The sequence below is a fragment of the Hyalella azteca genome, unplaced genomic scaffold, assembly GCF_000764305.2.
Source record: "Hyalella azteca isolate HAZT.00-mixed unplaced genomic scaffold, Hazt_2.0.2 contig7054, whole genome shotgun sequence".
In the NCBI taxonomy this organism is placed as follows: Eukaryota; Metazoa; Arthropoda; class Malacostraca; order Amphipoda; family Hyalellidae; genus Hyalella; species Hyalella azteca.
In genome coordinates, this window is record NW_025937189.1 from 203,391 (window position 1) to 231,098 (window position 27,708).

The 27,708-nt window shown below is 35.9% G+C and overlaps 1 protein-coding gene across 1 annotated transcript; it reads right to left on the reverse strand.

Annotated features, from left to right (window-relative positions):
• Positions 1 to 704: 704 nt before the first annotated feature.
• Positions 705 to 15,189, reverse strand: LOC108668725 (crustacyanin-A2 subunit). The gene is made up of 7 exons (XM_018155967.2): positions 14,989 to 15,189; positions 8,838 to 9,018; positions 5,460 to 5,547; positions 5,000 to 5,142; positions 4,076 to 4,270; positions 2,843 to 2,923; positions 705 to 1,211 (listed from the first exon to the last, which is right to left on the reverse strand). Exons 2-7 carry the CDS (start codon positions 8,970 to 8,972, stop codon positions 1,071 to 1,073), a joined length of 783 nt encoding a protein of 260 aa, XP_018011456.1. The 5' UTR covers positions 8,973 to 9,018; positions 14,989 to 15,189; the 3' UTR covers positions 705 to 1,070.
• Between the last annotated feature and the right edge of the window lie 12,519 nt (positions 15,190 to 27,708).

Genomic DNA, 27,708 nt, shown 5'->3' on the forward strand with positions numbered 1-27,708 from the left:
ATGAACAATGATGGGCCAGAAGACGTTGTTTGATCGAGACTCGTCACACACAACTGCCTAGTTCTTATATTTTACTGTAATGTTCATTGTTGAAGTTTGCATCGAGATTTCTCTTATGTCAGTTAGAACAAATGAAATGAAACGCCCTGCTGCAAAATGCGCAAGATAATGTTTTCTAGAGTTGAAAATAAAGGACATTTTCAATGATACAGAATTGCAGAATAATTTTCGAACGTTGAGAGCCAAATTTTTGTGGACAAAAGGATATTTTGCACTTTAATAATTGAAATGTTGCAATTAGTATATATATCTCGATAATTACGCATACTACTGGTCCTACTTGGAGGAGAAGTATGCTTGGAAAGATGGAAGAATTTCCATCTTCCTCAAATAATTCATAGAAAACTTATGTTTCAAAGTAACAGAATGACGGAACATGTCATGATTTCTTATCGTTCTGAAATGAAGGCAGTATTTTGGCATGCATGGCGTATTACACGTTAATACACAGCCTATATATATATAACGAGAATGTCCGAGTGTACGAGTTCAGCATTCATCAGCCGTCGTCTATTACTTAATGCCAAATAATAACTAGTGTCTCGTGTGAATGCATTTCGGCTTGTTATAATTTACAATAATTTTCTTGCAGGGTCCATCTCCAATTTTTTTTTAAATATCAAGTCCATAATTAGTCTTGTTACTACACCCCCCCCCCCCCAGAACATATTATACACTCAGCTTGGTGTTATCATCATATTGCCATCGGGATAGAAATTAAGCGTTTCCACGTGACAATTATGATTCAAACGCGGAAAGATGAACAAAATTGCTGATTACAGATAAAAAAACACTTATTTTTTAAATTAATGATTGACTGCATGCAACAGCAGATCTTAGATCGATTTTGAAAGGAAGTAACTTCAACAGCGAAAAGATTCATTGTAACATTATTAGATTCTCTTTAAGGTTGTTTCCGGTGATTGTTTCAATGCGATGTCAAGATTGTTTCCGTATATAGTTACCTCATTAGGCTGACTATCTCAAAAACTCGTATCAAAATTCAATCGTTACCTATGCATACATAGTAAGCTAATGACAGAAATTAGAACACTGAGGTGAGAGCAGCGTGGTAGAGTCGACGCAGAAACGGGGCCGCGGTGTCCGGGCGTCCTGCCCTGCCACTGCGCCGACTTTTTGCCGACATGTTCCTGCGTGACGGGAAGATACACTGTTTTATTATGTTCAGTAATGGCAATATAAGAGTTTAATAATAGATGTAAAGATTGATAATTATTTTGAATTTAACAAAAAAACATGAAAAGTAATTGTTAAAAGTTATTCAAGCTGAAATCTATGTAGCCGTTAGAGGCGTCGCTAAATTACATCTCGAATTTGAGTTTGGGCACGTGTTAATTAATCGAAGGCATTTACAAAATTATGTAAACATACAAATTAATACAATTATGCCATTTGAGTTAACATACATAACCCATAGTGCATGTTGACGTACTCAAGTTTTTCAATGAATGAACACACCGAGCTAACAGAGCTCAGAGAGGGCTACACAAATTTTGAACTCTCTGAGCAAAACAACAGTGAAGCACGAGTCATAATTTTCCTTCTCTGAATAACATAAGATATTGATGTTCTTATCTTAAATCTCATCTACATTATTTTAAAATTCCTTTCTTTATAAAAAAACGCGCCTCAGTAAAGGTTTTGGTTCATGGAATAATAATTTTTTGAAAATTCATTAGCTTCCTTGAAATCTGCCACTTGAAATATATAGGAGCGTGTGACCAAGATACTTATCATGTAAGGTGATACTTGTGCATGAGGTTCAACTATCGGCGGTCAAGATTTCAATGTCATTCAATGTGTTATTACTCACTGTATATCTACGTAAACATATTTAGTTTATTATACGAACATTTTGTGGTAAATTTCTTTTGATTTTTTATTTCAAAGATTGAGACTATAAAGCAGATATGGAGTTAATATTGAGCGTCCAATCTATTCATTTGAACCTTTTGCAAAAACATGTACATTTAATTACATTCGTATAGTTAGGCAGAAGCTGTTATTAAATGCAAGTTTCGATGATGACAGATTTGGTATTTGCGATCATGTTTTGACGATGCCCCTTTCGATATTTCTTATTAATTTAGAATTTTCTTATTGCTTTTCTCAATTCGGAGAATCAGGCTTTTGGCAGAATTTAAAAGTTCTTATAGTAAGATTCTATGTTCAAAACGTCGCAAAATTAAAATAAATTGTCCCTTGGAAATCAAATATTCTAGCTTTCAAATTCTACCAGAAGACAAATTGAGAAAAACATTGAAAAAATTCTTAATAAGAAATACTCTCTGGTCTTCAACGAAACTTGCATCCGTTATATTCGTACACTTCACCATGTATTGTTCTTGTTACCATTGGAAATCAACTGCTCCTCCTATCATCATAAATCATATCTCTAGCGTAGTCAACATTACGATAAATGGAGTTTGAATTACCCTCAGAAAACAAGAGGGAATCAAAGTATTTGGTATAATTTTCTTTGGAATAAATTTTGTATAAATTATATAGGTATAAATTTCAACGTATTTGGTATAAATTTGGTATAAATTTCGCGGAACAGACACGTTAAGAGGAAATCAAAGTATTTGGTATAATATTCTTTGGGATAAATTTGGTATAAATTACATTGGTATTTATTTCAAAGTATTTGGTATAAATTTCGCGGAAAAAACATGTTTAGAGGGAATCAAAGTATTTGCTATAAATTTCGCGGAAAAAACACATTTAGAGGGAATCAAAGTATTTGGTATAAATTTCTCACGGTGAGGCTGATGTCGTTGACGCTGCTGTAGAGGAAGAGCGTCTTCTCGGGCAGTCCCAAGTGCGACCAATACGGACAAGTCTGTCCAAAAAATAATTGTTAGCTTATTATTTGGATTCCGTCAGTATTTGTATATATTATTATTTGTATGACGTCATTAGTTCATCCGTCAATGACATTAAAACAGAGGTATCCGAAAAATGCATGAGCCAGATGGTAGTTCAAGAGGTTGAAATAGCAGGGGTGGCCGAGTAGTTAAAGTTCAGAGTACCAGCTAGGGTTGGAGAAGTGAGTTTCGGGTTCCAACCTTGCTACCTGTGACAGTTATGGTCGAAATTGGTGAGGTGGCCTGGATGGCCGAAGAAAGCAAGACAAGATCAGTGAGTTTCGGATTCAAAGCCCAGCAAACTGCGAAAATTCTGCGATGTCAAGAATCGGCGACAGGCCATATTTTGCCTAATGAACGCTGAAAACTATGACTTTATACTTTATGAGCATTTCGTTAAACTTTCCATTATATATAACTAGATTATTGGATTATTATTATTATTATTGTTATTAATATTATTATTATTATTGTTATTATTATTATTATTATTATTATCATTATTATTATTATTAGATAAAATAAAACTAGATTAATCCGCATATCTGGGACCCGCATAACAGTCTGCACTATAGTATTTACTCACATTTTCATTTTAATTATTTAAATAACTACTTATTCTCTTTTATACCATAAAAGGAATTAACCTGTAGGTATTCTCCTACAAATCAACTGCATGTTCTGCAAAAGCTCTTATATTACGTAATACTAATAAAGAGAGCAGTGTCAGCGTTAATTAGGCCGTTAGGCTTGTCGCCAATTTTGAGCATCGCAGAACATTCACAACTTGTCGCGGGTCTCGAACACGTCACTCACTGTTTCCATTTTGTTATACTTAACCGCCCGGCGACCTGACCGATTTCACCAGAACTGTCGCATTTCGCTGGGATCGAACCCAAAAATCACTGCTCCATTCATGACACACTGAACTGCCACCAATGGGCCACTTAACTCTAATTTTTAAATATAATAGAGTGCTGCAATACAGCACTAATTGAGTGCTGCAACTCAGCAATAATTAAGTGCTGCAACACCGAAATAATTGAGTGCTGCAACACAGCAATAATTAAGTGCTGCAACACCGAAATAATTGAGTGCTGCAACACAGCAATAATTGAGCACTTTACCTTTCCCTGCTCCACGGACTCTAGTTTTCCGAGATCAAATTCGTGCTGCTCCGTGAATGCCTCCATGCACGCCTCCATGGAGGGTTTATCCAACAGAGGATGGCGGCTCAATATCCACGCAAACTCTGCCTTCATGGCGAACGTTTTCATGCATGAGTACACGCACGCATACGTGTCATAGTCCGTCGCGATAATCTGGGGGAAAAAATCTAGGTTCAAGTTTACGTTTAAACTCATTGTCGAACGAATAATAATAGAATTTGAGTTTTTGTCGATATAAAAAATTTAACTACGACTAATTTTACATTTAAACTCATTATCGAAAGGGCGACAAAATAGTTTTGTTTTTTGCCGAAATAAAAAATTTAACTACGACAAATTTTACATTTAAACTCATTGTCGAAAAAACGAAAATATAATTTTGATTTTATGTCGGAATACAAAATTTAACTGTGACAGTAGACAAAGTTCATGCGCAGAGAAAAGGCTACTAAGCTTTTATAGTTATAAAAATCTACTTGAATTTCGTATTTCCTCATACACCGTTGAATTTTGTAAAAAAAATCAACGATCGGTTATAAGCGCGAATTTGCCGATTACTTGGGTGCCCAATTGACTCAATTCGAATGGTGTTTAGGGGCAATCCTTAGGTTAATATATATTAAATTTTAGTTCAGAAAATTTAATTTTATTGAAGATTACATGAGATAAAAAATGCGGAATATTGAAGCAAACTTTTCCAATTATTTACATAATTCTGCTTTGAAGCAATCATACATAAAAAAATCGAATTCAAGTTATATCGAATCACAAGTACACTTATTAAAAAATAGATGTGGATATATAGGGTAGGGAGGGTACATGGTTGAATATTAATTCAACCATGGGGAGGGTAGTTCTGGATATATAAATCGAAGATCTTACGTTCATGGGGGCAGTGGGGCGCAGGCCCTCGCCCCGAGCGCTGAACGTGGATGTGTCGTCCGTGAGCAGGTCGAGCTTCGTGACTCGGGACCTTTTCTCCCCCTGGGCGTCTAGGCCGCGCTCGTTGCACACGACATGGTCATCTGCAGGCACAAATGGAATCCAAAATACTTGCTAAAAATATAATATTTCTATTAAAATTATCTTAAACATTTACATGTACTGCGAAAACACATACAAGTTTGAATCCATGCGTGATGGATAAAAATATGCGTTCTAAATGTATACTACAATAAAAATCTAATTATTGTATTTTTGACGTTGTCGGGCTGACACGCAATAACGATGTCAGCTCATCGTGTGTCAACGAATGTGCAAATGAATGTGTAAGTAATAATAGAGTAAGTCAAATGTATATTCGCAGATCACAATCACTATATGTTCGCATAATCTAACTCACCAACTACCGTGTAGTTAGCGTTGGTACAGGCTACGATGGGTATATATTCATTGGGCACCCACTGTACCGTGTACCACGTACCTGTAAACTGCAAAAAAGCACATCAAGCACAATAACTTTTATTAAGAGCACGGAGAACGGCTAGAATCTCATACAGAACGACATAGAATCTCATAACGGCTAGAATTACATACAGTGAAGTATAACCGACATGTGGAACAGCCTCCCTGATAGTATCGTTGACGCTCCGAGTATGAACGCCTTCAAGAACAGACTAGACGAAGCTATGCAGGAGCATATGTTCAGTCTTAAAATGCCTAGCAAATTACGGACCAGGCAATATGTCCAGCAGCTATCTCAATCAATCGTCAGTTATGGAAAGATCGGGTTCCAAAGGCCGAATCCCTTGTGAATCAAGTCACGAAAAATTCAAGAATCGGCAACAGGCCAAGGGCCTATTTATTCAGTGCCGACATTTCTATTCTATTCTATAAGAGTGATAGTGCTCGTGATTGTGGACTGAAGTTTAAAAAGCATTCATATTTTCTGGGAACGGCAGAACGTTTTGAATTTTGCGTACATATGAACCCACGAATATTTTTTTGAAAATTGGGGATCTTTTCGAATTTTATTTTCACTTCCAGTACATTTATGTCTCCCCCTGTAACCTAAAAAATATAGTATCATCGAAACCTTTAAACCCGTAGGCATGATGTAAAGTGCAACAAATAGTCAACTATATTTATACATTGATTTGAAGACCATGTTAGGTGCGGTTTCGGAATATAATGAATGTCGCCATTTTGTTGTCGTTAGTTTTTTTGCGCATTCTGTAAGATGTGTCACTATATAGAACGCGCCAAATGTGTTTGATAAGATCTATAAGATTTATTTGCAGATGTTTGAATGTGGCATAAAATTTATGGTATAATGATTTTCCGTTCGATCTGAGCTTTGGATTTTTGTAAATCATCGAAAGACATTTGAATCTTCTCCAAATCCCAGACAGTCATCGAACTTTGGATCTGTTGCAAGCCCTTGAAAGACTCCGAGCTTCAGATCTGTCTTCAAACAGAATAATCGATCTGGATCGATATTTCGAAATCCATTGTTTAAAATTGATTCGCATTTTACCGTGCTCGTTTCTACAGCACGAGCTAATATCACTTCCATTGCGCAAGCAATAGTGCAGTTGAGAGCTCTTTATCTATTGCAATCCTTACTTGACTGACTACTCTTTATCGAATAAAGAGCACAATCTCACAGATTGTGCTGCATTAGTAGGCTCTAATTAAAAGGTTGACCACTGAAGGAAAAGTGGCGCAACCTCGACTCTGTAATGCATTTACTACAAGGATTTGCGGTCGCATACAATCGACGACAGACAAAAAAATGTACGTGTTGTGACTGGCAGACCTTTTAAGGATATCTTAGAAGCAAGTCTACGCTCACCATGCAATATAATTAGTCCTTTGAAGTGTTTTTAATATGATTTTAAGTACTGTTACCACATTACAATGAAAATAGACAAGTTTAAAAACTTAAACTAACGGATAATGATAATGAGGTTGACAAAATTCTGTTCGACTAGGGCTTCGCGTTTAGGTGATAAACTTAACTCGGATTCCGAAATTCAGAAAACTATAATTCCAACGTAATACAAACCGTACGCAAGGTAAACCTTGTAAATTGTACAATCGCCGGCCTAAAATATAACGCAATGCAGTCAATTCAGACGTATAATAACCAGTGTATTTTTTCCCAGTCGGAACCGAATGTCGTTATTCTTCTGTTTGTCAGTCGGCATGCCCTCAAATATGAGCTTTAATTCTCGTGTCTTTATAATTATTGCCGTAAAAGATCGTATAATTTCTGCGATGGAAATGCATGACCGTATTAGTTCCATGAGGTAATCAGAATGAATTACATTAATTATGTCCTACGAATAATATAGGAACAACTTCCATTAATACTGTACATGCACTGTCTACACTGTCCAGGCTTTTGCGAATGCAAGGGTACATTAATAATTCATATGTATGTATGGGTACTGTTAATGTTTCGCATGCAAAGGCTTTTAAAAAACACACATAAAAAACTACTGTCCCATGACCCCAGAACATTTTCCATTAGTAAATTTTCCTACCCTTGAATTTCGTTTGCAATTCATTGGCATTTTAGGATGTTTTCTCGTTAATAATTGAAGCTAGCGGCTAATAGAAACCTGCCTCTTAAAATCTATTTATGGTTTGAATTTTAATTTTGCAATTACTGGAAAAAACACACACCAAAAGTGACAGAATCTGAACGAACTCAATTTTATTTGCTTATCTTAATTCCCCCCCTTCAATTTATGTGCAGTTTGAAAAAAATGTGTAAGTCACACGAAAAATTTATAGTATATCTGCTGATATATTATAGCAATTTCAAATGATTTGGTCTACAATACACGCTGTGCCCTGCTATAAATGCGATACGTTCATTGATGATGATTCGTTAAAGAATGTCCGTCCACAAATTTAAAGCATTGACAATAATCCGTAAATTGATTAACGATGTAGCAGCAATTTCCTTAAGTACTGCCCAAACAATTTTACGATAAGTCGATATCCAACGGCAATTAATTAAAACGCCGTCGCCAACTGCACTCGATGTTTTGTCATCTAAAAAGTCTGGTTTGACGAGCAAGCAAATTGTCGAACTGGACGGAGTCACTTCTTGGGGTTGTCGTCTTCTAAGACAGACTGGTTTTACTACACCTTGATTTGACGAGGTTACGTAACAAATTTTTCTCAAATGATAATAATCAACAAAGTTTTCTCTCCTCAGTGATGACTAAATCCATGAAAATATAATTTATTTGTTTACTTTGTGGTCACTTAAACAAAGTTTGGAGAAGTGATGGTGAAAATACTAATGACAGACGATAAACGTATGCCAATGGAAAAAAGTTTTCCCATAATAAAACATGAATGCAATAGCAATGCAGCAAAATTCCCTATTGGTACCGAAGTCCCAAATAAAATGATGCAGTAATCAGTGACTGCGGCCAGTGTGGATCTCAAGCATAAAATGTTGAGCTTACGCCGAGCTGAAATGGCCGATCAAAAACCAGCGGCCATAAAAAATGAGCTGGAATGACCAGCATTAAATTCTCTGCGACTTATTGCAGTGTCATGATGACATCGCCAAATGTGTGCCACAACTGCTCAAAAATTGCAAGCATTATTTTCGACATACTAAAGTATCAACCTAAAAATAACGATCCATAGTTTAGAAAGTAATTTAACAATTATTTAAATAATTATCATTCAGTTAATTAATAATAAAAATGATTAATGAAGAAAATTCGTAAAACTTATATTGCAAATGACTCACCTTTGTCATGTTGAAGTCGGCAGCCGGTGGATACGCGAAGCATTGACCAAACTCGAGGAAACTTGGCAGCAAGAAACCTGCGGCCACGGGCACGATGGCGACCACAGACAGCAGAGGCAGAATGTACCCCGTCATTTTGGGTTGAGGGCCTACGACGCAGTTATTACGGACGGGCGCAAGTCTGCAAAACGGAGATTCTTCGGAAATTATTCAGTAAATGTTTTTCGCAAGAAACAGAAAGAGCTGATAAAAAACATTCTCAGGTGAGTCTGTTAAGTGTTTAATTTAATAGTATAGTATAGTATAGTATAGTATATAGTATAGTATAGTATAGTATGGTATAGTATAGTATGGTATAGTATAGTATAGTATAGTATAGTATAGTATAGTATAGTATAGTATAATAGTCTGTTCTTGAACGCGTTCATACTCTGAGCGTCAACAATATCTTCAGGGAGGCTGTTCCACATGTCGGTGACTCGAAGCGAGAAGAAATGTTATCGCGTGGATAAGTTGCACCGCAATTTTTTTAGTTCATAGCCGTGACGGTGACAATTTATTCAGAAAGAAGAATAACTGTTGCAACAATGCAGTGAAGTATATTTTTTTCATTGAATTTTATAAGACGTTTGTATGTCACACAATAGCTCACAGAAGGATAAGATAGAGCTCACGGATATAATTATATTCGAATATAAAGAACCTCTGTATTTTTGTACTCAAGTATTAATAAATTTATATAACTTCTATCTTCTAACAGCTATAAGCAATTAACATAAAATAACATAACATAACATAACATATTGATCTCGGGGCTGAAGTGTAGGCCTGATGTGGCCTGTCGCCGTTTCTTGTACCTTTCGCGACTGTTCACAGAAGATCTAAACTCGTGTCATTTGACCGGATCTTTTCATGACTGACTAAAGTTTCAAGTAGCTAATAGACTTCCACCGGGTTCGATATGGTGCTAGGCATTTCAAGTCTGAACATATATTTTTCCATAGCTTTATCTAGTCTGTTAATAACATTCCACGCAACTCGTTGATAGATGTCTAAAAATCCGTGTTACCTCCTGAGAAGGCGGTGACCATTTATTCAGAAAGAAAATGTGTGAAATTCGAGCGACTCTTGATGGTGAAATGATTTGAAGACATCATACAATTAAGAGTGCGCAGCGTCACTATCAGCATTGCTGTGCTGTTAGCATCTTATGATGGCATCATACAAGTGTGTGAAGCATCACAATTAGCATCCATGTTGCCATCAGTGTTAGCATAACTTTTAGTTATGGCTGTTCTCGTGATTGCATGATTGTAAACTTAGTTCATTGAGCACAGACGTCTACTTGACCCCTCATACTACATAATAGTCATGAATTGTAACATGACACATGCTCATTTGACTGGCTGGGTCACAAGACTTGATATCTATCCTACCTCGACCAGTGAACCAAATATATCGTGCACGTGTGAACCGAATAACCCCCACGAATGAACTGAATACTGCATATCAATGTCATTGGAGCTAAGTGACTCCCAATTTTTTCTAATTTCTCACTCAATTGAACACCTCAAAATAACCATGCTATCACTCTTAAAAATATGTACAATATTGTTTAAGCTCTTCACAGACTCTGAGACGAAAGTTTCGCGCCTGTAGCATCCATAACAATTGACGAATCTCCTCAGATGATAATTTACCCTAACATATTTGTTAACCCTGCTGGCAATTTCCCCTAAAGCCATTTATTCCCCTCCGGCAGGAAATTTACCCCAAATAAGTAATATAGTACCCAAGGTGGCAATTTACCCAAAGGAATTTATTATCTCAGGTGGCAATTTACCCCACCGAAGTTTATTACTCCATATGGCATTTACAACATTAAAAATCATTAACAAATGTAGCAATTTACCACGGGTAAGTTTTTTACTCCAGGGAAATTTGTAACCCCACGTGGAAATTTAGCCCCTGAAATTTATTACCCCTGGTATTACCCCGATATAAACGAGTTTGAGAATTACTGCATTTCAACTGATTAAACCTCTGTAAGAATTGTCAGCTCGCGCGGTGACACATAATACATCGCATCACAAAGATTACTGAGACATTACCGTAGACTATAATGCATTTTTTGCAAGTTTATTGAAGACCAGGTCATGCTTTCTATTTACAATTTCCGCACATGTTTTTTTCAGTGAGTCGAACCAAATTTCTTGCTGGCGCCGGGATGTCAAAAAGCAGGTTACAAAAATGACATTTTAATGAAATGTGACTTTTTGAATGTACAATATTTATTATCAAGCAGGCGAAGGGTTTTGCAACACTTGAAATTGAACTTTTGGAAATGACAGTAGTACAAATCAGGCCTATTGCGAATACAGTTTTAAATTTAAGCCTAAAATTACTGTGAAAATAATTTCATCTTCCACATAAATAATTATAATCATCTCCTTTAACATGTTTTATCAAAGTATTTCAACGTTTTTGAACGTTTTGAAGGGGGTTTGAGGAGCCGAAATGTGTGGAGATTTGCTATAATTTGAGTTTAGGCGAAGGAAAGTTCCAAGCTCACAGGGATTATCATTAAAAAATTATTATTTGCGCGCTGTCGAAACTTTGCCTGGAACAATAAAATTAAAGCAACATAACTATGTGAAGAACAAACTTTTTATAACAGCAACACTCGATTTATTACAGTGTTACGGGAAAAGTTCCGCAATAATAAATACTAATGCTAATTAATTCACCTGAGGACGTGCGTTCTTCACTGTTGTGTTAGAAATTTCCGTATTTCTTGAATCGTCCAAGTTGACGATTCTTTTTCTTAGTCTTAGATAGGAAGGGACCTGTAAATAGTGAATATTCGAACTTGAGCCAGTGCATGACGACCACTGCATTGTTGCTCCGTCAGGAGTTCATGATTTATTAAGCCATGCCTTGCTAATATTTTATTTTTTCGTTTGAGTGATCACTCTCAGTTTTCGTTATGTTTATTTTTTGCATTTAACTGCATGTTCGAACTTCTGTGTTTAGAAGGCTAGACTCCGAACGCGCTTGGGCTTGGCCTTCAACTTAAATTAGTATATTGGCCTGTGGCTTTTGAATTTCGTATCACGATTAAACTATTCAATAAATATTCCTTAACTGAGATGAAGGACGAAGTTCTTCATTAATCTTTACTGTAATTGCGTTTGCGTCGGAGTCTGCCTTTCTCCTATTAGTACTAAATTTCCCTGTATATGGCCACTTAAAATGCCTCTTAGAATTTCAGCTTGAAGCCAAAGATTTTAAGGTGGGTTTAGGGATTGCGATTAATGTTATATTGAGAAATAATTGAGCTTAAGTTATACAATTCTTTATTTACTGTATTTAAAGCGGTAGCATTCTATTTTTTAGAATAACTGCGACTACCGAGGGGCCAGTTTGACTTCTTCTGCCACACGGAAGAATCTCAATCTTTATTCATTTACCTGTTTATTAAGGTGTGTGCTTGATTCAAATTGAAGCATTCTTAGTTTACCTTTGCGCCATTGTTGAAACCTTTATTCGAATATTAATCACTGTTACATAGCTTGCGTTCCACTGTTTCGTTTATTTCTTTCACAGTTATGTTGGGCTTCAATTTCGTCCGTTGGGACTGATGTTTCTCAAGCTCAAGCTGTTTTTTTCCATGAGAATGTCGTCTGTGACAGGCGCCAAACTGCTTCGAGCGGCGACGTTTTCGAAATGAAATCATTCGTGTGAATTGCCTTTTGTATTAAGCCTAACAGTTGTCGAGTGAAAATTCTATTTATATATTATTTAAATAAAATATTTAAATACTATTTAAATATAACGAATTTTTACATTTAAAAAGAACAGGGAACGCTTGCATGACATTTAGAACGAATGCCAGACGCACTTGTGGGGCTGCGCGGCTGAGCCCCTTACTCTAAGCCTGAACCGTACTGCAAAGTCTGCCAACGGGTATCGAATTTTTAAGCTATATAAGTACTCATATGTGACTTATTATATAGGTACACGTATGGTAATCGTAATATAGGTACTCATATGTGACTTATAAAATAGGTATTTATAGGTAAAAACTCGTATATAGGTATTTATATTTATTATATAGGTATAGGCATGGTAATCATAATATAGGTACTCGTGTGTGATTTACTATAACATAGATACACGTGTGGTAATCCTAATATAGGTACTCATATGGTGCTTATTATATAAACGTATGGTAATCGTTTTATAAGTACTCAAATGTGACTTATTATATAGGTACACGTATTGTGATTGTTATATAGGTACTCACATGTGGCTTATTATAAAGGTACACATATGGTAATTGTTATATAGGTACTCATATGTGGCTTATTATAAAGGTACACATATGGTAATCGTTATACAGGCACTCGTATGTTAATCGTTATTTAGGTAAACGTATGATAATCATTATATAGGTACTCATTAGCGACTTCTTATATAGGTACACGTGTGGTATTTGTAATATAGGTACTCATATGTGACTTATTACAGATATGGTAATCGTTATGCGGGCCCTCGTATATTAATCGTTATTTAGGTGCACGTGTTATAATGATTAAAATAGGTATACACGTGTGGTAATCGTTATATAGGCACTCGTATGTTCCTCGATATACAAGTACTTGTATGGTATTTACTCGTTACATAGGTACTCAAAAGATTATACTCGTATTTCATACTTTTTGCATGCACTTTCAAGCATATTTACCGATTTTGTCGGCGATGAACATTTTTAACATAAAATTTTACCCCCCACAACTTCTCCGGAGGAATTTTTGTCGATTATTTTGAATTTAATTAATTCTGAATTTTATGAACTTGTCATAAAAAAACTTTTCAGCAGCAATCTCGGCAGACAGCAGTGCACTCGAATGTTCAAATTGCATTCATAATTAAAAGTTATATTAATTAAATTTAATCAACGAGTGATTAAACTTAATCAACGTTTTAATCAACCGTTTTAGTAATCAACGTTCATAATGAAAGGCTGCATCAATTAATCGATTAACAAGAAAATACATCGATTACAAGAAAAAAATGTCTCGGTGACTTCGATGTTTTTTAGACGTGAACGAATGTACAGCGAGGTTGAAAATAGTCTCCAACTTCAACGAAAATTACCCCGCAATGCTGCATGGGCTGAGGTTGGGGGAAAACCGCACCCCGAAGCCACGTTTTCAGTTACGCGAATCAGGGGTTATGACATGCGGAACTTAATTACCATAAAAGTTTTCGAAAGAAAGTAGATATAAATATAATGTTGAGTTACTTTTATTATAATAGAACGTACTCGACTGTTAGGTCTTTCGTTAAATGCAAAATTTCAGAATGTCTGCTATTAAGTGCAAAATATAATCTATAAATAATATAAGAAGTATAATATTTACATATTATAAATGCAGGCAAGGCTGCAGAGAAGTGGAGAATTTTAATTCTTATATCTGTACGCAGAAGTTCACAATAGAAGAACAGGTCCATCTCCTCCAGAGTAACGGTGACAGATTATCTCTGGCATAATCTCGTATTCTCGGTATTATAAACAAATGACGTTTTGAATGAAAGTAAAGCTAAATAATTTATTTAATAAATAATTAATTATTTAATTAAATCAGGCAGAATTAAATTTTAAAATAGAAGTAATTAGAACTGAAATTTAAAAAAAATATAAAAAAATAATATTTTATAAAATCTATAATATTTAATAAATTAAAATATAATCAAAATAAATAATAAAAGAAAATATCTGAAATATAAATTTGAAATTAATTTAATTAAAATTAAATTTTATAATAAAAGTATTTAAAATTAATGTTTGACATTGAATTAATTAGAAGTAAAAAAGTAATACAACTAAAATTTACAATAAAATTAAAATTTAAAATAGAAGTATTTATAATTAAGGTATAACAAAGAATTAATTAATTAAAAATGAAATGAAATTCAAATGTAAACATCAAAGACCTGGTTTTTCTATTCTATTTCAAGCGTTTTAAATAGCATAATTATTCTGTATGCATTATATTATTAAATTTATATAATATATTTAAATTAATAGATGCAATAAGAGAATCATAATATTACATTTTAATGTTGAACTTGAGAAAGAACTCACCTGTTTAATTATGCAAGATCTCGACTGCACCGAACGATCTGTCAACTTCCCGCAACAGGCAAATAGAAGGTAAACTCGGTAATGTGTCTTCAAAACTAGTGAAATTATTATGAAATAATCTTACATTTATTTTAAAGAGAAAGATTTGGTAGGCCTGAAAGAGAAGTTAGTTTCAATAATTCGATTCTAATAGACCTGTACACTGAAATAAATAAGGAGAGAAGGAGAAATGTGCGAAATCTGATCAGATCATCAAGTTTATGCTTGACTATAATTGAATTGAATTGCCTTGAGTAAGTCAAGTTTATTCGCAATCCATGAAATATAAAAAATTACATTAATTTGACATGTGAAAATTGCTTCAAATCACTTATTGAATTTGTACAGGTTTACAGAACTCTTGTGCTTGATGCCTGAAATGTACTCAACATGAAACTTTTTCCGATCGAATTTCAAAAAAAGATCTTCATCTTATTCATCGTTTCGGTAGTCCGTATCACGGCAATACTAGTCTAGGTATACAATTGCAAGCAATGGATTATATCATATCTTAAAGGAAAACTAATGCTTGCTTTGCTTATAAGAAGTCATAAGTGCACGAATACAATTTTTTCAACATCATTGAAGATCAGAGAATTTGTTTTATTCGCATTTTTATTATAATATATAAGAAATATATATATAATATATAGAAACGTCGTTAACGAAATAAAAATGTCCATCGGTAACCTGATTTTCGATTTGCCAGTTCAAACTAAAAATATTGTTCGATATATTGAAAAAACTAATAAGAAAATTGCGAATAAAACTAATTCTCTGGTCTTCAATGAAACCTGTTTAAAAGAAGAAATTCTGCCAACCTATACTAATTTAAGAATACAATTTTATGCCTAATAATAATAAAAATAATAACAATAACAATGATTATAATAATAATTACAATAACAACAGTAATAATAATAACAACAATAATTATAATAAGAAAAACAATAATTAATAATAATTCATTAATTAGAAACCTTGAAGATGAATATTGCAGATATAACGCATAGAGAAAAATACTTCGTGAAAAATAAATTTTGATTCCGCTTCTCACGTCCGTTAACAGAATGCACAGAAAAACATTGGGGCATTGAGTAATTGATAGTTTCATGTCATTGTTGCAAGTTCACAGCACGGTCCGTTTGTGCATCAGGATTCCCCTCAACTTTAAACATGAAGAAACTCTCATTAATATTATTTCTTTTATAAATATTACATCTTCTATGATATTACTTTTTATTTCAGTGTAGCAGTTCATTGGAACTGTGAGCACAACCTGCACCGACAGCCGCTACCTGAGCAATGAACGTCCATGCGTTCTGAAACGCTGCACAGGAGAAGGTAATACCGCGCATATTGAGGTTCCATTCGCAATGGCCGATTAGATGACTATATTTTGGTCGACGGTTTTTTAAAAATTGAAATTAGTTAAATCATGATCGTAATTAGAGCCAGTTTTGCCATTGTCGCGTCATCAGTCCATGATTAATTAAGATGATGGTTGTTAACTGCATGCCAACACTATTAATTCCAGGAAAATACAACGCTTGACTAAACAAGACTCTAGTATTAATATTTTGCCGCAAACTTTCTTAACATCGATTAAGAGAATTTCATATACTTCAATTTGTTAAAACGCCTCTAATAACATAATTTTTCCTGATAGCTGCAGTAATCACTCTTCGAAGTTGGCAAGGGTAGGGGAGGGGGGTGCGGGTTATGTAAGGATTACTAGGATCGCCAGCACAAGAGTCCAGAGGGTCCTATAGGGAGTGGTTAACCTTGAGTTAGGCCATCCGGTCTTTAGCTGAGTTTTCTCAGTTAACAAATGCAGGCTGAATTTCAAGCCTGGGCAAACTGCAGCCAGCTTCGCGGTTGCTATGGGCAAATTGGTTTTGAATTTTGCGGCTTTATTTCTTCTTTTAAAGAATGTACTCTAAAACTAAACTTAGAGAATTATATAGTGGTTTCTCGTATTACTACATGAATTCTAACTTCAATTGTGGGCGTTGAATTGAAATATAAAAAATAATTCTTTATGCTTCGCCACGAGGCTCCGTTGGGCAAAAGCCACTACCAATAATTTTTTTAGTATTAAGTACTATTCAGAAAAGACGATTCGGAAGCGTGAACGCTTGAACTTTGCGAAAGGCTACTAGGTTAAACTCTATGATGCAGTGAATACTGCGAATATTTCGGACTTTATTAATGACATGAATGTGGCTGTTTCATGGTCATTTCTCAAAGGCACGGTTATGTCTGCAGTTGATGAGTGTGTACCTATTACGCTCGGAGGAGTCAAAAAGTTCCAATGAATGAACAGTAAGTAAAGTTATAGCTCGGCTGAAGCACAAGAAGGAAGCCTGCAAGCGGAATTTTATTTACGAAGCCGCAGCGATGTTGATTATAACCTGTGTGCAAGAACTCGAAATCAAGCTAAAAATTCGGTCGCACCGCAGTAAAAAACTTTGAAAAAAATATTGCTAAAAATGCAAAGAAGGACCCGAAAGCCTTCATTTTGTACGCTAGTTCGAAGTGTTAGACAAACGACGGTGTTTCTGATTTAAAAGTAGACCAACGAAAGATATCATCTGATGAGGGCAAGGCTAACGTTCTTAATCAGTTCTTCAGCAGTGTGTTCACAGATGAGGACTTGAACAGTATTCCAGATATTGAGGAGCGCCCAGTCGAAACATGCTTTGAAATACACGAAGAAGAGGTTCTCAAGCGCCTGGTAGCTCTAAATCCCAACAAGTCATGTGGACCAGACGGCTTCCATCCCAGATTGCTCAAAGAATTAGCAACCGTTCTGGCCGGCCCATTGACAGTATTCTTTCAAAAAACCTTGAACGACAAAACTTTGCCCGCCTATTGGAAAGAAGCTCAAGTCTGACAAGTGTTGTTTGTTAAGTAATGGAATCTGTTGTGAGGGATAGGATTATCGATCACTTGACTGTTCACCATCTCCTCTCAGACTGTCAACATGGCTTCATTGCCGGTAGATCCTGCACCTCTAACCTCTTTGTGTACTTAGAACGATTGGACCCGCCTGCTGGACGAAAAGGAGCCAGTGGATGCAGTGTACCTCGATTTTGCCTAAGCATTTCACAGTGTTTCGCATGAGCGGCCGTTGCTTAAAAGTCTTTGGGAATAGAGGGAAACGTACTGCAATGGAAAAGATCCGGCCGAAGGGCCTGTTTTTAGATCTCCTGTGGAAAAGTCACGAAAAGTACAAGAATCGGCGGTGGGCCACATCAGGCCAATTCTTCAGCGCCGACATCACTATGATTTGATTTGTATGCTATTTCCGAAACTCTTTTTCGGAAATATTTTTCGGAAATTCTTTTTCGGAACTTGAGCAGTTTACTCTCGCTATGAATAGCTCGGCATATATAGATAGATAAATCAGCAACAATGTCACAAAATTTAAAAATTTCATATTAGGGAATAAGTGAATAGCAGATTGGCGCTTCATTTTAAAAACCACAGTTGCTCACCTCCAATCAGTGAATATTATTATTTTGGTAAAGTTTTCTAGCCACGTACAAGCAGTCATTCAGTGTCAAACTCGTTTCTTCAGTTGCCATTATGATAATGATCTTATTTCTTCGTAATTAATAAAATATATAACTTTCACTATTAAATAATTATAATATTTCTTCTGTTACATTAATCAGTATATGAGATACTTGAAATATATCGAATAATAAATAAGTGTTATACTTCATTTAGACATTTTCTACGAAATTATGTCGGTGCATAGCAAAAAGTTGTTGCGAGGCTGGCCCTTTATATTGCTTGAATTTTATTGCGTATTTTCTATATAGCAATAAAATAAAGAGATACATAATTAGCTATATTTGTCCAACATTTGCATATACCACACACATGGATTTACAGGTTATCCTACTCTGTTTGAACTTTATTAACTTTAACTTTGAATTTTTTTAACATTAACATACATGGTCTGTTGGGGTGATAATACGCGATCCTTGTCGTGTCGGGATGTTGTCTGCATGGACCTGAAATTTGACTCTCGGTGAGAGAATGGAAAACGATTGGAGGAGAAGGAGAGAATTGAAATTTAATTATGCAATTGGTAAATATAATTTAATATAAAGTACGTAGCATCGTTTCTTAAGTATATTAGAACGAAAGGAAAAAGTTACTCCTATCGCCGATCCAATCCTTATTCAATTAGAATCTATAATCACAATAATAACCAACGGGATTATGAATAACGGCAATGACGCGATTTGTGATAGTAAAAGAATTATGAATTGTGGGGATTATTAAGCATGGACAATGCCGAGGCTAACATGCTGGATTCTTATAAATAAAAAATTATATACACTTTATTAAAATAACTTTCCAATCATAATTCCTAGTGAATCCCAATGCTTCGTAACAAATTTGCGGAATTTTTTTAATTATTGAACTAACGTGCGCGCATTACTTTAAAATTGTAAGAAATAGAATTCTTCCTTGGTTAAGGTCATGGTATAATAGGTGCTTCTGATCGTTTGCGTGATAGTCTGACATATCAAGTGTCAGACTGGACGCTTTTTGTCTTCAAATTGTTTCTGCGGCGTATTTTTTTTAGATAAAATTTGCATTTCGTAACCTTGCAATCGGCATTAAATGTTACTAGCAGGTTAGCCCGACGTTGCACAACTTGTAAATTTCCTTAATTTATAATTTATATTTATACTGTTAATTTCTGCAATAACTATAATTAATAATCTGAAATTTTGTATTATGAAAAATACAGATCTTTTCAAACTCACATTTTATATAGAAAATACGACTCCATTTAATCTCGTTTTAAAATATCGACAGAACTATTTTGCATCTTTTTAATTAAATTAATATATACAATAATATATAATTCCAGTACTTAATTAATTTTCATTTCATCGCTTCCTTTCCTCTGATCCTATCCTATAGCACTGAGTGAGCTTGTTGTTGTTGTTCAGAAGCAATAGTATTATTCGACTAGGTATTAACACGTCAATTGATTACAATTAATACTTTATGACTTTTTTGTTAGTCTACTATACGCAGGGTGCGTGCGATACGCAGGGTGCGTGCTATACGCAGGGTGCGTGCTATACGCATATTGCGTGCTGCACGCATGTTGCGTGCTATACGCAGGGTGCGTGCTATACGCAGGGTGCGTGCNTAAATCAAACAGATTTATTATTTAACTAATAATTTACAAATTCATTTTAATTAGTGCAATGCCTGTCTCTTATACACATCTAGATGTGTATAAGAGACAGACGCAGGGTGCGTGCTATACGCATGTTGCGTGTTATACGCATGTTGCGTGCTATACGCATGTTGCGTGCTGTACGCAGGGTGCGTGCTATACGCATGTTGCGTGCTGCACGCATATTGCGTGCTATACGCATATGTTGCGTGCTATACGCATGTTGCGTGCTGCACGCATGTTGCGTGCTATACGCATGTTGCGTGCTATACGCAGGGTGCGTGCTATACGCATATTGCGTGCAGCACGCATGTTGCGTGCTATACGCAGCTAGGGTGCGTGCTATACGCATATGTTGCATGCTATACGCATGTTGCGTGCTATACGCATATGTTGCGTGCTATACGCATATTGCGTGCTGCATGCATGTTGCGTGCTATACGCAGGGTGCGTGCTATACGCATATGTTGCGTGCTATACGCATATGTTGCGTGCTATACGCAGGGTGCGTGCTATACGCAGGGTGCGTGCTGTACGCATGTTGCGTGCTGCACGCATGTTGCGTGCTATATATGCGCATAATGTTTTCATAATAATTCAAACTAAAATCAGACCTAAGGAATGCACAAAACATTTAGGATGCAGAATTTATACGTATGCAAGTAACAGGTTTCTTACACTTTTTATAGATTTAGGGAGCACGTGATGCAAGTTAGAGGACATGCATGTGAATGCATGTGAGGTGGGGCTTACATTGTTCGTATCATGGTTACCTGTGAGGCTCATGAATGTGAATTTAAAAGAATATAAAATCAAAGAAAATGCCAAGTAAATTCACGAGGCGTTTTTCTTTTGGTCTCTAAATTCTCGGTGAACTTGCGATTTGGGAAGATTGATTATATAAGATCTTATGATGCCTGCTTAAGTATCCACACGTATGAAACATGTACATATTGAAAAAATAGTTACAAAAGATAATGCAATACTATCAATAATTAAAAAAGTCGGGCAAACTTTGATACGATTTCAATCGATCGAAATATTTTCGATCGATAATATTAATAAATCTAGACTTTATTATTCATGCTAACTGAAAAGAAAACTCTCTCATGAATAACTTGATTTTCTTTAAATTTAAAAGATTAAATTAAGAATGGTTAGCACAATTTAAGCGGGGCAGTACATTTCCATTACGAAATCAGTCTGTTTAACAAAAAGTCTAGAATGCAGCCGCAGTAAGCGTAAAAGCTTAATTGTTATTGGATGATCGTTGCAGGAGCTCAGCGAATAAGAGCTTAGATAGATAGCCAATCTTTTTTGGGGGGAGGGGGGGCAACGTCTGAAGGTGGACTGAACCAGTTTATGTTCGCCATAAATGGACTTGGTTCTTTGTAAGAACAAACTTATTTGATAACTGAGAAGCCGCAAACTTTTTATACCTAAGTCCTTTTAGGCATAGGAACAAGAGTCCTTCTTATGTAAACGTGTAATTGCCTGAAATGACAACGTTATGCAAGCTGTTGCACAACCTTCAAGTGAACCTTTTTTATGGCCATAGTGTGCCACGGATTTTTCTCAAACATCGATATTATGGATATGAATTTTAGAGCGCTATATCTCATTCAGATGCCAATACCTTTGCGGGCCATATAATTATCCGAGTTACAACTCCGCCCAATATCTTCTCCCAAATTCAAAATCTTATAATACCTGCTCAAAATTGTTACATAGGCTATCAAGATCGTTGCGAAGTCTTTAAATGCTCTACGATCACGCGGTGCATCGTTTCATTCTAACGTATTTCATAGCGATGGCAGCTATAGTATATAGTATAGCGATGGCAGCTATAGTATATAGTATAGTATAGCGGTGGCAGCTATACATGCCGTTAGGCTTATGGTTGATTCTTAGGACCGCAGAATTTTCACAGCTTGTTGCAATCTCAAACATGCAACTCACTGCCCTAATTTTGCTCTACTTAACCGCCCGGTTACCTCGCCGATTTGACCAGAACTATCACAGGTAGCTGAGATCGAACCTACAACTCACTGCTCTAGTCTCGGTACTCTGAACTCTAACCAATCGCATATACTCTGCCTCATTACGGCTCAAGAGCGTTGCTATTGACGTTTTAATGTCAAATGTCATTACGACACGAACTGTCGTTTAGCTCGTCAGACTCACTACTCCCTCAGGCTTCTCGAAGCCTTGAAGTTAAGTGATCGTACTGTCTCAGGAAAACTCTATGTAGAAAAAAAATTAGCTTGAGTGTTAGCTTCCACATTGTATTGTTCAGTTATAAGCTGTTTTATATCATATTTATCATAATAAAAGATGCTTCAGCCGGTTATTTTTAATATCTCATGCCATTACCCATCACTTCTTTCTCCTTTTTGTTGCATCGAATTTAGTCTACAGTTATAGTCAGTTTTTATTTCTGGTTCACCTAAAATTTAATAAGTTATAAGCCTTTTGATTTAAAAAACTTCGTTTCTCCCTACAATCTTTGCTGGAGTTTTTTGGCATAAAAGCATTCGCTAGGAATTATTACACAACGAGAAAAGGAGTGAGTGAGAAAAACCAGCGCGGACAGTTCTGCCACTCGAATCAATTAAGGTACATGTTTACAATTAAATCTATTTTATACGATGGCTTCTGTTCGTTTCTGTGTCCTCAAGTCATTTACATCTCGTGCCAAAATATCCATTTGTAAATTTTAAATGATAACTGATCACAGAGAGCATATCTCTGATTGGCAAAACTGAGATGGCTAATTTAATATACATCTCTTTGGCGTTCAATCATGAATGGTTGCGAAATATTTTTGATCATTTTGTAATTATGTCAAAAGAAATTGACTTTAAAACCTATTATAATTGTAAACTAATCGCAGCATAATTTTCGAGCAATAAAATATATCGTATTTTATGGAACATGGAATTTCGAACATTTTTTTTCATGGATTCGAACGTATCCAAAGGCTCAAAGGATGTCAGGACTATGTTATGCACTCTTTAAACTGTACCGTATAAAAGAATTTTAAGGTACAATTATTTACATATTAATCCTCGTTAAATTCCCTATGAAGTAGGGGCTCTGCGCCCCCATCGTGCTGGGCAATTACTACAACGCTGAAGAGGGGGGCGTCGTCCCCCTCTTTTACTGTCCGTGTCGTGCTCCACATATGGTTCTCTAACTACTGGTAATGTGTGGACTTAATGGAAACTCAGTTGAGTAAAACAACACATCGTTGATCCTCCCAGCCGCGTCTCGGGCACATGCCACTGAAGCGGCTGAACCCCTATACACGAGGCTAGTAGCGTGGACAGTTCAATTGCGGCAGATCAACTGGCTGAAAGTGCTGTCCTCGTGTACAGGCAGGCACCATAAGGCTGGGCTGTTAGCACCAATTTAGCTCTTTTTAAGGTTATGATTATAGGGCCTACTCACCACACTCTTCCGCAAGCCGTTCTGCACTCACTCAGCAATTTTAGACTTGTATCCTGTTTTCTCGACGAGTCACAGAGAAGGCAGGCTGCTATCGAACTCTAAGTTGTAAAACCCATGGTTCAACCATGATAGAAACCATGATTCCACTCATGAGCTTCAATAAGATCCCCCTGCAGCTCGCTATGGATGAAGTTATCTTGAAATAAAGTATCAAATCACAGCGGAATTGTTTTAGTTTGTTCTGTATGGTGACTATCTTCAACTACTTCCGATGCAACCAAGTTTCCATGTAACGAAATTATATATCCTCCTATAGTAGTTAACATAAATCTATTTAAATAGGATTGACGTAGGACTAGATTCAATCTATAGATGTGAAATCTACGGAAAATGTTACCGAAATTCAGGACTTCAATAACGCTTTCATATATTAATTGTTATATTGACTTAATTTTGCTTGATCGTAAACAGGCTACAGCAAATGACGAAGAGGATTCATCGTTAATATCATTGGTTAGATAAGGTTTGAATATTCCATTATTGGTACCAACAATTCAACAAAACCATTCGATTAGCAAAATAGTGCAAAAAAAAAAATACATTCGATTACAGTCGGACTACATTATAATTTCAAGGCACTCCTCATTTGAGTAATTGCTGTTGATGTTTTGGAAAGTTAACATTAAATTTAATATTACTTCTAAGCGGTAAATCTCCTGCGACTGCCGACTTGGCCGATTTTTTCTTGTCTACCGTTGAATGACATCTTCTGATTTTCTCCTAGAGATGGCGCTCTCTTTCGACTCTATATTGAATCTTCTCTGGCTCGACTTTGCCACAAATACAAGGACAAATTTAAATTTCCTTTTAGCGTTCAAATAAAAATCAATTTTTATTTGCAGACTCAACTTCAAGTTATATTATTATTTCTTTTCGGGGCAGGTGGTGCTGATACTTTTACCCTGAGGGTGATGGTGTTATCGATTACCTATTTCCGCACTACCAGGTGTCAGTGCAAAATAAACCACACAGGCAAACGAACGAGTATGTTAGAAGTTAGAGACTCTTCAAATAGTCTCGAGTGTGTTATATGCTTTCGATTCCGTTGTAGCTAACTGCAATAATGCAATTTGATAACTGTTTAATGTATCAGTATTTAGTTTTTCCCTTTTCTTGCTAATGGATGAGTCATTCGATGGGCGCGGGCTACGGTAAACATCAGCTGTTTGTCCAATCCTCATCATAGTTACAAATTTCTGTCTTCGTTTGACATGAAAGATGAAACTGCAATTTATTACATGTTGCTGTTATGGGATATGGGTCATTCTTTTTTCAACATGAAACCATTTATATTTTGATATATTACCACTGTAAAGGACTAAAGGTACTTTTGTTTTGATTGGAGTTCTGTACCTTAACCTAGGTATCTAGGCTAGCTAGTATTCCCCATTGCCATTGGGCATTCTGTACTCATGTTTCTATAAATTCTGATGAAAGGTGCTGTTGTGCTCAAGTTGAAGTACCTACTAGCCTACCTAGGTACATATAAAGTTCATATATTATTTTTAATCCACCTCCACCACTTTTTCAATCCATAAATTTTAGTTAAGATTGAGAGCATGGTGCAATTCTATAGGTTATTCAAAACATAGTGGCAAAGCAGAGAGTTTTTTAGACTCTGTCTCAAGTTCATTTTTGAGTCCTATAAGTAGACCAGTAAAGTATCATGGATACCAGCATTATCATACTTGAGAAATTGGTTAAAATCTTGAGTAAATGTGGAAATTAAAAATGAACTGATTCTAAAAAATCTCTGGTTTGTCACTATGATTCAAATAGGCACAGTCTCTCAAAATGTTGCAGCAACACATTTTCCATTGCTAATTATTTACATTTATTTATTTGTGGTACACCGAAATAATGCATTTTTTATGTTGATGTTCTTGGTGTACCACGTGTTCTTATGTGTGACGTCACCGCAGGCATATGTAAACAAAGCCTGACAGATGGGAACAGTTTTCAATTGAAATTGATGGTTATTTGTGAATAATATTTTTGATTGTGATATAACATATTTCTGATGGTGAAATAATTTTGATTGTGATATTGACACTTGCCAGTAGTATCAACAACATTTGAACATCGAAGTTCTAACATAATTACGAGGTAAAAGGACTGAGCAGAGCTGAGATCATGGCTGAAGCTTTCTTAACCAATGTCATAATTGTCATTGTCATTTTTTACGTCATTGATATCATTCTGGAACCAACGTAAGTAACTAAGGAATTTCCCAGTTCAAATATTTATTGATATATTTATATCAATTTCAAAGCTTTACTTATTTCTAAAGGGAGTTGTGATGAGACCATGGGAGTCGAACCGTTGAGTTTAGACCATTACAACTTGCAACAGGGGCCCAAGGGCCAAGGGCATGGGGCCTTGCGAAGGGTTAAGACCGCGGACCGCCGCACGGCGGTGGACCGACATAAGTACCTCTCTTCATAGACTTCCACTATGATTGAGAGGATAAAAATATGAGGAATTAAACATTAAAGTTACACTTGAAAGAAGAATCATGAATAAAGTTGCAATTTTACAAAGGTTGTAACTTGTAATACTTCAAGATTTCAATTAGACTAAATATTAGGGATGGTAAACGCGGTATATTCTGCCACATTAAGGATGCATCGAGAAATTAAAAACTGTTACGTAAGTTCTGTTGGCTTCATGTGACTCTCAAAACACTGTACTACGCATCAGCAACAATGAAACGTCACAAAATGTTGCCATATTTATTAAAAAGCCTTTAGAATGGAAACCTACCAAATCCCTATATTCCGTCACTGTGTGTGGCAATATCTGACACGTGGTGAGACTCAGTGTGGAATTCTAGGGGGATATTAAATTAACCAGTACACATAGCATATTGGAAAGCAGGACCTGAAAGGTTGGAAAGTCCAGGAACTTTCCACTTCCAGTCCATTCTATTATATACATTATACATATCCTATCACTTTTCAACTGTGATTGGTTTATGGGATTGTGATTTTAGCACCTTCCAGCTTTCCAGCTATGATTGGTTAATGGAGACATGGAGTTGTAATGTTATCTGCTTTCTAGCTGTGATTGGTTGCTGAGGATGCTTTCAAGCTGTGATTGGTTGATGGGGATGCTTTCCAGCTGTGATTGGTTGTGCCCATAAGCCCCGCCCCCAAATATGGTATATGTACTACAGTACTGGTTAACTAAATACTTAACTTAAACTTGATCATTACAAACAAAAAGCCTGGAAAAATTTCAACAAATCTATCATATAAAAGAAAAATAAAGAATATCTATCAAACAAGAGACATTCAAACAATTTTATAAGAAATCTGAGGTACTAGGTACAATTGAAACAGTTTGTCCAATTTCGATCCTCCTTTTCATTTATAGTCAGTCACCTGGCAGGGCACTGTATCTAAGGAAAGCATTCCACCTTGGGTGGAAAGCTTTTTTATAAGTGAACCTCCATTTCTGGAATTCCACCCTGTGGTGAGTCGTAGGGTAAACGCGGTATATTCCGACATCGTAGGTAATTCCGTCACCTCTCCAGCTTTTCCTTTATATTGAGCTTTGTTTTAGTTCCATGCATTTGTTGATGGTTGAAATGGTGACGTCATGCATTTGCGAGTCAAAATACTGCCAAAACACTAGGTCTTGGCCATCTAGAGTGGCATGCATTGTCTCTCTTTGGATCTCAATATTTTGCCACTAGATGGCCAAGACCTAGTGTTTTCGCAGTATTTCGACGCGCAAATGTATGACGTCACCATTTCAACCATCAACGAACGCATGGAACTAAAACAAAGCTTAATATAAAGGAAAAACTAGAGAGGTGACGGAATTACCTACGATGTCGGAATATACTGCGTTTACCCTAATTCATTAGCAATTTGTATCCAAGTCAAACAGAACAAAAAAACATTTATGAATTAACAAATTAGGCCCAAATAAAAGTTGAACATGATGCACCA

Coding starts and splice junctions, on each gene's coding strand:
- LOC108668725 (XM_018155967.2), bottom strand. CDS start 8,972: ATGACGGGGTACATTCTGCCTCTGCTGTCTGTGGTCGCCATCGTGCCC. Junction 5,548..8,837: donor CCGACTTCAACATGACAAAG/GTGAGTCATTTG, acceptor GCTTTTTTGCAG/TTTACAGGTACGTGGTACAC. Junction 1,212..2,842: donor TCAACGACATCAGCCTCACC/GTGAGAAATTTA, acceptor CCCGTCACGCAG/GAACATGTCGGCAAAAAGTC.